The sequence below is a fragment of the Trachypithecus francoisi genome, unplaced genomic scaffold, assembly GCF_009764315.1.
Source record: "Trachypithecus francoisi isolate TF-2019V2 unplaced genomic scaffold, Tfra_2.0 Lachesis_group3, whole genome shotgun sequence".
NCBI lineage: Eukaryota > Metazoa > Chordata > Mammalia > Primates > Cercopithecidae > Trachypithecus > Trachypithecus francoisi.
This window is the reverse complement of record NW_022681468.1, coordinates 116,748,554-116,761,131: the sequence shown is the minus strand read 5'-3', so window position 1 is coordinate 116,761,131 and position 12,578 is coordinate 116,748,554. Positions and strand designations below refer to the sequence as shown.

General features: G+C 45.6%; 1 protein-coding gene across 1 annotated transcript in view; it reads left to right on the top strand.

Moving 5' to 3' along the window:
- The first annotated feature begins 9,490 nt into the window (after window positions 1-9,490).
- The window catches only part of ARIH1 (ariadne RBR E3 ubiquitin protein ligase 1), a 117,014-nt gene continuing 113,926 nt past the window's right edge, over window positions 9,491-12,578 (top strand). Inside the window, exon 1 of the mRNA XM_033189470.1 lies at window positions 9,491-10,185. Coding sequence (XP_033045361.1) covers window positions 9,805-10,185 — 381 coding nt within the window. The 5' untranslated portion in view covers window positions 9,491-9,804. The remainder of the gene's footprint in view (window positions 10,186-12,578) is intronic.

Below are 12,578 nucleotides of genomic sequence, written 5' to 3'. Positions count from 1 at the left end.
CTACTAAAAAATACAAAAAACTAGCCGGGCGACATGGCGGGCGCCTGTAGTCCCAGCTGCTTGGGAGGCTGAGGCAGGAGAATGGCGTAAACCCAGGAGGCGGAGCTTGCAGTGAGCTGAGACCCGGCCACTGCACTCCAGCCTGGGCGGCAGAGCGAGACTCCGTCTCAAAAAAAAAAAAAAAAAAAAAAAAAAAAAAAAAAAGAATGCTAACATTAAGCCAGGTGCAGTGGCTCACACCTGTAATCCCGACACTTCGGGAGGCCAAGGTGGATCACCTGAGGTCAAGAGTTTGAGAGCAGCCTGGCCAACATGGTGAAACCCCGTGTCTACTAAAAATACATAAAATTAGCGGGGTGTGGTGGCAGGCACCTGTAATCCCAGCTACTTGGCAGGCTGAGGCAGGAGAATTGCTTGAACATGAGAAGTGGAGGTTGCAGTAAGCCGAGATTGCGCCATTGCGCTCCAGCCTGGGCGACAGGGCGAGACTGTCTCAAACAACAACAACAAAGAATGCTAAGATTATATTTATAAGAATAAAGTAGAACGTTGTGAGCAGAAGATAATATGTCTATTCACTATGCCACTTTTATTACCTAGTTCCAGGAGGAACAAATACTACATACAGTCAATGTTTATGGCTGCCAATCCAGAAAGCAGTAGGATTGATAGCAATTACTCCCTTATAAAAATACAAAGACAAATTTTAGAATAAGATCTTATTATAATCACTGAGAATTATATGAAAAAAACTGGACTTGAACTCTAAAAACTTGGATCTGAATCAAGGTTCTGCCACCTGTTATGTACTTTGGTAAATTACTTGCACCTTTGAGCTTTTTTCTCATCTATAAAATGAAGACTTCCAACTTCACAAGATCATAAAGAATAAATTAAAAATGCATATGCAGCCGGGCGCGGTGGCTCACACCTGTAATCCCAACACTTTGGGAGGCCGAGGCGGGTGGATCACGAGGTCAGGAGATCAAGACCATCCTGGCTAACACGGTGAAACCCTGTCTCTACTAAATATACAAAAATTTAGCCAGGCGTGGTGGCGGCGCCTGTAGTCCCAGCTACTTGGGAGGCTGTCAGGAGAATGGTGTGAACCCGGGAGGCGGAGGTTGCGGTGAGCAGAGATCATGCCACTGTACTCCAGCCTGGGCAACACAGTGAGACTGTCTCAAAAAAAAAAAAAAAAAATGCATATGCATCTAGTGTGGCATCTAGTATAGATGCAGTAATATATTTGCTCACTTTTTGCCCACTTATCCATTTAAATACATCCACAAAACAACAAAATATAGATATTGTGAACTACAGAGAAATGTTTCTTTTGCAAACTTTAGTGACAAAAAACTTTTCCTTCAAGTCCTTAAGTCATTAGAATAAATATATGTTCACTTTTTGGAAGGTCATCATATGTTACTTTTTGTTGTAGTGTAAGCACACATTTAAGGCCGAATAAATGTATATTGCAATCATGGGGCAACAGACACTATGGTTTTGTACATTTGTACAATTGTATGATAGTATATACTCTATTTCTAGTTTCAGCATTATCTTCTTTTTTTTTTCTTTTTTGAGATGGAGTCTTGCTCTGTCGCCCAGGCTGGAGTGCAGTGGCATGATCTTGGCTCACTGCAACCTCCGCCTCCTGGGTTCAAGCAATTCTCCTGCCTCAGCCTCCCGAGTAGCTGGGATTGCAGGTGTCCACCACCACGCCTGACTAATTTTTTGGTATTTTTAGTAGAGACGGGGTTTCACCATGTTGGTCAGGCTGGTTTCGAACTGCTGACCTCAGGAGTTCTGTCTCCGGAGGCCAAAGTCTGCCCGTTTGGCCACCCAAAGTGCTAGGATTACAGGCATGAGTCAGCATGCCTGGCCTCTAGTTCCAGCATTATCTTATCACACATTAGATAATTACTTGTATAAAAGCTCAGGCTCAATAATAAAGTCTATAGACCCTGTACAATAGGCCCCTTTGTATCTGCAGGTTCCACATCCACAGATTCAACCAACCATGGACTGAAAACATTAAAAAAAAAAAAAAGTAAGAATACGGCAATTAAAAAAATCAAATGTTAACAATACAATATAACCACTATTTACAAAGCATTTACATTGCACTAGGTGTTACAAGTAATCTAGAGATGATTTAAAGTGCTTGAGAGGATGTATATAGGTTATATGCAAATAGCATGCCATTTTATAAGGGACTTGAGCAACCATGGATTTTCTTATCTGTTGGGGTCCTGGAACCAATCTCCTGCAGATATCAAGGGACAACTGTGTTTCTGTAAGAAAGGTAAGGTAGAGAATAACTTTTATTTTTATTTTTAGAAATAGGGCCTTACTCTGTCATCCAGGCTGCAGTACGGTGGCATGATCATAGCTCACGGCAGCTTCAAATTCCTGGAGGCTCAATGGATCCTTCTGTCTTAGCCTCCTGAGTAGCTGGGAATACATGCATGCACCACCATGCTTGGCTAATTTTTTCTTTTTTTTTTGAGATAGGGTCTTGCTATGTTGCCCAGGTTGGCCTCGAACTCCTGCGCTCAAGTGATTCTTCCATCTCGGCCTCCCAAAGTGTTAGGATAACAGGCATGAGCCACTGCACTCAGCCCTCGCTAATTTGCTTACTTTTTATTTTTTTGTAGAGGCAGGGTGTCACTATGTTGCCCAGGCTGGTCTAAAACTCCTAGCCTCAAGTAATTGTCTCACCTTGGTCTTCCAAAGTGCTGGGATTACAGGCGTGAGTCACTGTACCAGGATGAGGAGATCGTAAAGAAATGGCTGCAGTTAAGAATCTTGGGTTCTACTTTTGGTTGTCACTATCTCTACCAGACTTCTAATGTGGCATGTAACTTCGGTTTCTCTATACCTTATTATTAACACTTAGAACTGGTGTGATATGATCTCTCAATAATGCTGTAACACTCGATTGGTATCCATAACAAAATTTGAAATACAGAGATGTTTTTACAGAAATGCAAAGTACTCAGCTTATCAGTGTCTCTTTTTGTGCTTTGATTAAAATTTAATATTAAATTTACAATAAAATTTAATTTTAATTTCTTTACCTCCTTCCTGGTAAAACACAGGAACACCTAAAACATTAAAAAACAAAAAAAAGGCCGGGCGCAGTGGCTCACGTCTGTAATCCCAGCACTTTGGGAGGCTGAGGCGGGTGGATCACGAAGTCAGGAGATTGAGACCATCCTGGCTAACATGGTGAAACTCCGTCTCTACTAAAAATATAAAAAAGTAGCTGGGCGTGGTGGCACACACCTTTAGTCCCAGCTACTCGGGAGACTGAAGCAGGAGAATCGCTTGAACCCGGGAGGCGGAAGTTGCAGTGAGCCGAGATCGCACTACTGCACTCCAGCCTGAGTGACTAAGCCAGACTGCGTCTCAAAACAAACAAACAAACAAAACAATAAAACAAACAGGCCGGGCGCGGTGGCTCACGCCTGTAATCCCAGCACTTTGGGAGGCCAAGGCATGTGGATCACCTGAGGTCAGGAGTTTGAGACCAGCTTGGCCAACATGGCGAAACCCCGTCTCTACTAAAAATACAAAAAATTAGCCAGGCGTAGTGGCACATGCCTGTAAACCCAGCTACACGGGAGGCTGAGACAGAAGAATCACTTGAACTGGGAGGCAGAGGTTGCAGTGAGCCGAGATCATGTCATTGCACTCCAACCTGGGCGACAGAGTGAGACTTCATTTCCGCCCCAACCCCCAAAAAAGGACAAAACAAAACAAAAACAAAAACTGCTGCATTAACAGTAATTTTATAAACAAAATGACAAAAAGCAATTTCTTCTCACTTGATTTTAGAGACAATTGCTTACATACAAGAATTTTTGGTCAGAGGCCCTGTAGGGTGACCAAACCATCCCAACTTGTCTGGGACTTCCCAGGGTAGGTACTGAAAATTCAGTGTCCCAGGAAACCCCTGTCCTGAGCCAACTGGAACAGTTGGTACAGTTGGCTTTTCCATAGCTTACACTTCTATTATCTGCCCTTAGAAAAATTCCAGTGCTATTGTAATTTATATTTATCTGAAAAGCACCTGCATAGTCTTCCTGTTGGTATTCTGTACATAGTCATTTGGTTAGCATATAAATATTTATGGAATTTTGCCCCATGAATAGATATTTTATACATGTATACCAATATTTTTTTACCTTACTAGGACTTGGGGACAACGGGAGTGCCAAATTACCAACAATGATTATCTTGGCACCAAAAAGGTATTAATTTGTGTATTTTCTTTTTCAAGAACCTTTTCCTGTTGTTGTTTAGAGACTACTGTGCTTCTAGCTAGTAATCACCATAGCTGGGAAAACAGTAACACATGCAATACCTTTAAGAACAAGTCATTAAAAAACAAAACAAAATAATGTATGTGGGTCATCCCTTGGCCAATCTGGGGCCAGAGAGAAGTTGTTCTACTGGTTTTCCTTAAATAGCACCATAACCTAACCTGAATCTAAGATGGTTTCCAAAATATGTATAGAATGAATGTTAACTAGTTAGTTCTATAAAAATATGTATAGAAAGAAAGTTAATTAACCATCAAACCATGGTTATCATGGTTTATCCATGGATAGGAGACCCAAAAATTCAGAAGCACTGTAATACTTTTCATGATATTAATAAAAAAGGAAGTCATAAGATCATGGAAAAGCTTTCTGAGAAAAAAATCAGACCAATTGTCTTCCCTAGAAAATGGGGATGACACAGGCTGTGTACATATAAGCATAATTAAAATAAAACTGATTAGGCTGGGTGTGGTGGTTCATGACAGTAATCCCAGCACTTTGGGAGGCCGAGGCGGGAGGATCATGAGGTCAGGAGTTCGAGACCAGCCTGACCAACATGGTAAAACCCTGTCTCTACTAAAAATACAAAAATTAGCCAGGCTTGGTGGTGTGTGCCTGTAGTCCCAGCTACTCAGGAGGTTGAGGCAGGAGAATTGCCTGAACCCGGGAGGCGGAGCTTGCAGTGAGCCGAGATCATGCCACTGCACTCCAGCCTGGGTGACAGAGCAAGACTCCGTCTCAAACAAACAAAAACTGATTAAAAGATTATAAAGGTGACTTATGACACTTTTTAAAAGCTCTGATTTTGTGAGTACTTAACTATGTGCCAGGTACTGTGTCAAGTGCTTTAAATACATAATTTCATCTGATACTCACAAATAATCCTATGAGAGCAGGAATTACGATCCTCTAAAGTAAACCTCTAAAAGAGAGGCTTAGTAATTTGCTTAAGGTTACAGACAGCAACAAGAGGGGCAGAGGCAAATTCAGGTCCATCTGCTTCCATAACTTTTATCCTCTTCACCTTTATCCCATGCCACTTCTCAACATTGCTGGTGTCAACTCTGGTAAAATTCTATCTCCAGCTCTAATTTTTCCTGACCTTCAGTCTTGTACTTTAGTTTATGGAAGTGCCTACTCAACACCTCTACCTTGATGTCTAATGACTACCTCAAATAACATGTTTCAGTAAGTGATGCCACCATTCAACCAGTCGCTCAAGCTCCAAATATAGTAGGCATCCTTGTTTCCTGTACCAAACCCACTGTCAAGCCATCAGCAAATATTTTGGCTCTGCTTTCAAATTCTATCTCAATCTGACCGCTTCTTATCACCTCCACTACCACAACCCTAGTTCAGGCTATTATCACTACTTAGCTGGACTATTGAGATAGCCTCATAATTGCTTTGTTTTCATAGTCCATTCTCCATAAAGCAGTCAGTTATCTTTTTATTTTATTTTTATTTTTTTGAGACGGAGTCTTGCTCTGTCGCCCAGGCTGGAGTGCAGTGGCCAGATCTCAGCTCACTGCAAGTTCCATCTCCTGGGTTTATGCCATTCTCCTGCCTCACCCTCCCGAGTAGCTGGGACTATAGGCGCCCGCCACCTCGCCCAGCTATTTTTTTTTGTATTTTTTTAGTAGAGACGGGGTTTCACCGTGTTAGCCAGGATGGTCTCGATCTCCTGACCTCGTGATCCACCCGTCTCAGCCTCCCAAAGTGCTGGGATTACAGGCTTGAGCCACTGCGCCTGGCCCAGTTATATTTTAAAAACACAGATCATATAGTTTCACTCTTCTGCTTAAAACCCTTTAATAATTGCCACTGCAATAATGTAAACTTCTTAAGATGACCTACAAGGCCCCTACTGGCCCCTACCTTGATCTGCTTTCTCTGACTTTATCCCTTAACACCCTCTTCTTTGCTCAGCATGTCTCAAGTCACATTGGTCCTGATATTTTCAAATTCCTCTGTGACTTAAAAAGTCATGTGCTTTGAGAAGATGTGAAAGGGCAGGGTTGGAAGTTTGAGGAAATTGGCAAAGGTGTGAAAGAAAGAGTTGCTGAGAGAGGGAGAACAATCCGGAAAAATTTAATAGGATTGCTGGGAAGTATTGAGGGTTGAGTTGTGCTTGGTGATTGAATTAAGTAGGCTGGGTGTAGTGGCTCACGCCTATAATCCTAGCACTTTGGGAGGCCACGGTGGGAGGATTGCTTGAGGCCAGGAGTTCCAGACCAGTCTGAGCAACATAGTGAGATGTATATACACAAAAAAATTAAAAAATTAGCCAGGCATGGTGGAGTGCACCTGTAGTCCCAGCAACTCAGGAGGCTGAAGTGGGAGGATCACTTGAGCCTGGGATGTCGAGGCTGCAGTAGTGATCACACCATCGCATTCCAGCCTGGGTGCCAGAGCAAGAGTGCCTCCAAAAAAAAAAAAAAGAAAGAAATTTAGTAATAGAATACAGATGGCTATGCACATTTCTCTAATAGCGGTCAGCTGTTCCATTATCAAAGGGGAGAATATAGATGGTAGGGTTCATTTGAGGTAGGGGTACGATGAAAAGGTGAGGCAAAGGAGTTTAGAGTACTGATTAGGTACCTGCTGAATTTTTCTGTAGGTAATATCACAATGGAGACCGGGTAGAGAGAAGTGTTGCTTGTGTCTATGGCTTGCCTTAGTTGTGGCAGCAATCTAGAATTGCTAAATAGGAACACTGAATCAAAGTGCTGGGATTACATAATTTCCCTGCTCACACCTGTAATGCCAGCACTTTGGGAGGCCGAGGCAAGTGGATCACCTGAGGTCAAGAGTTCGAGACCAGCCCGGCCAATATGGTGAAACCCTGTCTCTACTAAAAATACAAAAATTAGCCTGGGGCGCCTATAGTCCCAGCTACTCAGGAGGCTGAGACAGGAGAATTGCTTGAACCTGGGAGGTGGAGGTTGCAGTGAGCTGAGATTGCCACTGCACTCCAGCCTGGGCAACAGAGCGAGACTCTGTCTCAAAAAAAAAAAAAAAAAAAAAAGGGCCGGGCGCGGTGGCCCACGCCTGTAATCCCAACACTTTGGGAGGCTGAGGCGGGTGGATCATGAGGTCAGGAGATCGAGACCATCCTGGCCAACATGGTGAAACCCCATCTCTACTAAAAATACAAAAAAAAATTAGCCAAGTGTGGTGGTGGGTGCCTGTAGTCCCAGCTACTTGGGAGGCTGAGGCAGGAGAATGGCGTGAACCCAGGAGGCGGAGCTTGCAGTGAGCCGAGATTGCGCCACTGCACTCCAGCCTGGGCAACTGAGCAAGACTCCATCTCAAAAAAAAAAAAAAAGAACAAAAAAGAACCCAGACCTACCAGTAGAGGTTAAAAGCTTTACTTTTTAAATCCTGAGGTTAAGAAATTATCAGTATTTTGAAACTTACAAAGTGGACAAATTGGTAGAGGCTTTTTAACATTATAATGGAATTTTTCACTTTTCTTTTTTTTTTTTTTTTTTTTTTTTTTTTTTTTTTGAGACGGAGTCTCGCTCTGCCGCCCAGGCTGGAGTGCAGTGGCCGGATCTCAGCTCACTGCAAGCTCCGCCTCCCGGGTTCACGCCATTCTCCTGCCTCAGCCTCCCGAGTAGCTGGGACTACAGGCGCCCGCCACGTCGCCCGGCTAGTTTTTTGTATTTTTAGTAGAGACGGGGTTTCACCATGTTAGCCAGTACGGTCTCGATCTCCTGACCTCGTGATCCGCCCGTCTCGGCCTTCCAAAGTGCTGGGATTACAGGCTTGAGCCACCGCGCCCGGCCTTGAATTTTTCACTTTTCAAAATCAATTTCCAAAGGGAACCTATAGGTTGAACAGTAAGATTTATCAACAAAGCAGGGATTTAGATTTTAGAAGGTTTTCAATCTGGCCAATTCTTCAGATTATCTCAAGAGGGAGCCTTCTTATGCCTCTTCTTCCTTCATAACACTTCTCTGGCTCTCATGCCCTGTTTACAAAGATTTAAGCCCACTCTTAAAAAGGCATAAAATGCTCTTACTGACACGACCCCTGACTAACTTGCCTAATATTTTGCCATCTACCCTCCATGCACTTTAAGCTCCCCAAACTATTAATTACTTGACACCTTCTGCGCTTTTGCTTGTTCTCTGTGGCCAGACCATCTTCGCTGCCTTCTCTGTTGAACTCCTAGCCATTCAACAACACTCAGCTCACGTAGCACACTTTCAGATGAGATTCAAGCATTCTCTCTCTTGCTACATTTGGCCCTTCTAGATATTTCTATTATTGCCTGTATTTTGTTGAAGCATTCATGTCTTTTATGTACTATACAGTATATAATACATATGCATTACAATGCATTTTTATGATTCATATTTTGGGGCATCCAGCGGCTAAAATGGGCCAAGGGTTATGTGGTCTTGGCCAGGTCCCTTTTCCTTTCCGAGCTTCAGGTTCCTCAGGTATAAAATGGGTACTATGGCTCCATGAAGATGAAACAGAATATATGTAAAGCCCTTACACAGTGCTCAATTCATGAAAATCATCGCTGTTTACATTGTTTAGGGCCCTCAAGAGGCGCTCTAATCAGCGGGGTTGAGGAAATGCCTCTTTAAAATGACGTCATTATAGGAGACTTAAAAACCACTGCATGACTGTACAAGTGAACAGAATCACACAGCTACCTAAAGTGGGTTCGCCTGTCATACAGTTTAGAGGTTCCACTTACAACAGGTTTCCATTAGTAGCCAAAGCAACAGAAATTTTAGATTAACAGATCACGGCTTCCGGGATTACCGCAGGGCGGGCGGGAAGCGCCTTTCCGCCGGGTGGGAAGGCCGCGTCCCCATGGGACTGCCGGAGGGGGCTGGATCCCTATGGCCTGCGGCAAACACCACCACCTAGTAGGCGGTTCGGGGTCCCTCTCTCGGTGACTGGTGACCAGGAGGCCGCAATCTGTTCACATAAAAGCTCTACGGGTTTCCGCTCGGCCCTCACAGCGGCAGCGGACAGAACCGAGAAGCAAATTCCCGCTCGGGTCCTAGGCCCAGGTAGGCCGGGCCGTGGGGTCTCTCCGGGCTCCACGCAGGGGCGGCGGGGCGGGGCGCAGTGACGCAAAGAGGAGTGACGCGACGACGCAACGCGACGCGGTGACGCACGCCCCTTTGTTGGCTCAGTAGCGATAGCAGCGGCCGTGGAGGTGGCGCTGGGGACTGTTTTCTCTCGGAGGCCGGAGAGGAGCCGCGTCTGACTGAGGCGGGCAGCAAGCGGCCCCCTCGCTCCCTCCCTCCCTCCTCCGCGCCCTCCCCGCCGCCACCAGCCGTCAAACGCCAACCGCCGCTCCTGGGGAGGAGCCGCGGCCCGCGGGGCCGGAGCCAGGCCTGCGTCCGGACATCAGCCGGAGCCGGAGCGAGAGCCGGGGCCTCGGCGTCCCCGCCCTCTCCCCGCCTCGGCCAGCGTCCGCCGGGCCCCCGCGCGTCGCGCCATGGACTCGGACGAGGGCTACAACTACGAGTTCGACGAGGACGAGGAGTGCAGTGAGGAGGACAGCGGCGCCGAGGAGGAGGAGGACGAAGACGACGACGAGCCGGACGATGATACCCTGGATCTGGGCGAGGTGGAGCTGGTGGAGCCCGGCCTGGGCGTCGGCGGGGAGCGGGACGGACTGCTGTGCGGGGAGACGGGCGGTGGCGGCGGCAGCGCTCTGGGGCCTGGCGGTGGCGGCGGCGGCGGCGGCGGCGGCGGTGGTGGTGGCGGCGGGCCGGGGCACGAGCAGGAGGAGGATTACCGCTACGAGGTGCTCACGGCCGAGCAGATTCTACAACACATGGTGGAATGTATCCGGGAGGTCAACGAGGTCATCCAGGTGAGGGTGGCCGCCGCGCCAGCTGGACCGGGCTCGACGGGGAAGCGGATTCAGGCGGCACGCGCGGTCCCAAGGGACAGGCCTGGGCCTGGTGCGCAGCCCAGCCCGGTGCCTCCCGGCCTTGTCTTCTCCGCTGCCTCTGCTGGGGATAGAGGGTGTCGAAAGCAGAGGTTCGCCGATTAGCCGGGTGTGGGGAGGTACGCTGGGGGCGGTGCTTCCCAAGTCCTGCTATGGCGGAGGCCTTCGGCCGCCTAAGCCTTCTCTTGCGGGCAATTTCTGCCAGTCCGTGGGCCCGGTGTCCTTTCTCTGGCTGGGCGAGCGCCTACTGGGGCGGGGCGGAGGAGGTGGGGTGGGGAAGAGGAATCAGGAAGAATTGGGCCCCGACAAGGGTTACCCCGGCCTTAGCCTCATTTGAGCACTTTTGGAAGGGATTAGAGTAGGCCTTAGAGCAGCTTGGTGTACAGTTGCCCCAAGTGGGCACCAGTTAATAAAGAAATGGATCTTGGCAGTCTCAAGTGCCTACTTAAAGGTGGGGGAAGGGAACTATTTCTCGGAAGAGGTGCTGATGGGCCGTCTTTTCAGATGGTGAGGCTTCTGCTTTCATCTTTTTTACATTTTTGCTGTTTGGGACCTAACTGCTACTTTTTCTAGTTGTAGCATATGACTTGCTTGAAGCTGTTGGAATAGTTACTGCATGTTGCACACCCATCCTTGTAGCTAAAACAGCAACAAAACGCAGTGTTGTCTAATATTGGACAAGACTCTACTGTGAGTTAGAAAGGAGACTTTCTGCTTGTGAACTCCTTTCTCTGATATTTTCTGTTTTGTGGTAAGTTAGGCTTGGTGTAAGTTGATAACCACATCTCAGTGAACCATATGCGTCAGATTTTGCATTTTTGAGCTTTAGAAAATCAAAAATCTTCCATTTGTTTGGGGGAAAAAACCTCACTTGTCCCGAGGTATCAGGGATATGGCCGAAGAATAACAATGAAGCTTGATTTAGTGCAACTTCTAGAAAACCTGGAAGGAAACATATATGAGCGGCAAGTTACTTACTATTGCCTCTTGCTTGTCAGTCATCATTTCTTTTTTAACTTAAATTGGTTAGCTAAATATTCATTGACAAATTAGAAGTATGTCACTGTCAACTCGTTGACTTTCTATTATTAACAGATTTTTATAGTATTATAAGTAACAGTTTTAAAAATTGAATCATCTATTCAGGCACTGTTTGAATACAGCGTTTTACATAATAGAAAAATCTCTGATACCTAGTGCCATTACTAAATAGTGGAAGTCTTAATTTTTTAATATAGAGAACACAGTCTAAGAAGGAAGTCGAGGATTGTAGAAGATAATTTTTTTTTGTTTGAGACAGAGTCTCGCTGTGTCTCCCAGGCTGGAGTTCAATGGCGCAGTCTCAGCTCACTGCAACCTCCGCCTGCTGGATTCATGCAGTTCTCCTGCCTCAGCTTCCCCAGTAGCTGGTACTACAGGCGTGCGCCACCATGCTCAGCTAATTTTTTTGTATTTTTAGTAGAGATGGGTTTCACCATGCTGGCCAGGCTGGTCTCGAACTCCTGACCTCGTGATCCGCCCGCCTCGTCCTCGCAAAGTGCTGGATTACAGGCTTCAGCCACTGCGCCCGGCCTGTAGAAGATGCACGTGTAAGACAAATCTGATTAGGTAAGAAAAAATAAAAAGACAAAACAAGCCTGCCACCCAGAGACCTACACCAAAATGTCAACTGTAGTTATTTTTCTAGACCTTTGGATAGCTACTAATATGGTTCCACATTAATAACAGTGGAACCGTACTGTATGTTCTGTGTTTTCAGTGGAAAAACATTATAAAAATCCTCTGAGCAACCCCTTCTGTCAAGTAAGTTTTTCGAGAACTTACGTGATTATCGATCCAAACTGATTAATCAGTCTGTGATTTGCCTTCCTTTTTTTTTCTAGTTTCTGGCTTTTATAAACATTTAAAATATTATTATAGGTCAGTCTTTGAGTGTTCTTACATTCTTGGGATAAAGTGAATTGCTGAGTCAAAAGAATTTGCTCATTTTCAATGCATTTGATACATACTACCACATTGCTTTCGGAAAAGTTATGCTGGTTTTCCCAACCAGTGTTTGATGGGCAAAAAAAAACCTGGTGAAATTGAACTTTCGTTTATTGGGCTTGGTATTTCTTTTTTAAATTGCCACTTGCTTTTTGGTCATTTTATCCTCTCTTGCCCATTGCCCCTCTTTGGGATATTTCTCTCTTACTGGTTTGTAAGACTTCTTTCTATTAATAGAGGTTGGAAATAGCAGTTATCTAGGTTTTTAATGTTGGTTTGATAAACACTGAAGTTTGCATTAGAGAGCTTACTGTTAATTCTTAAAAATT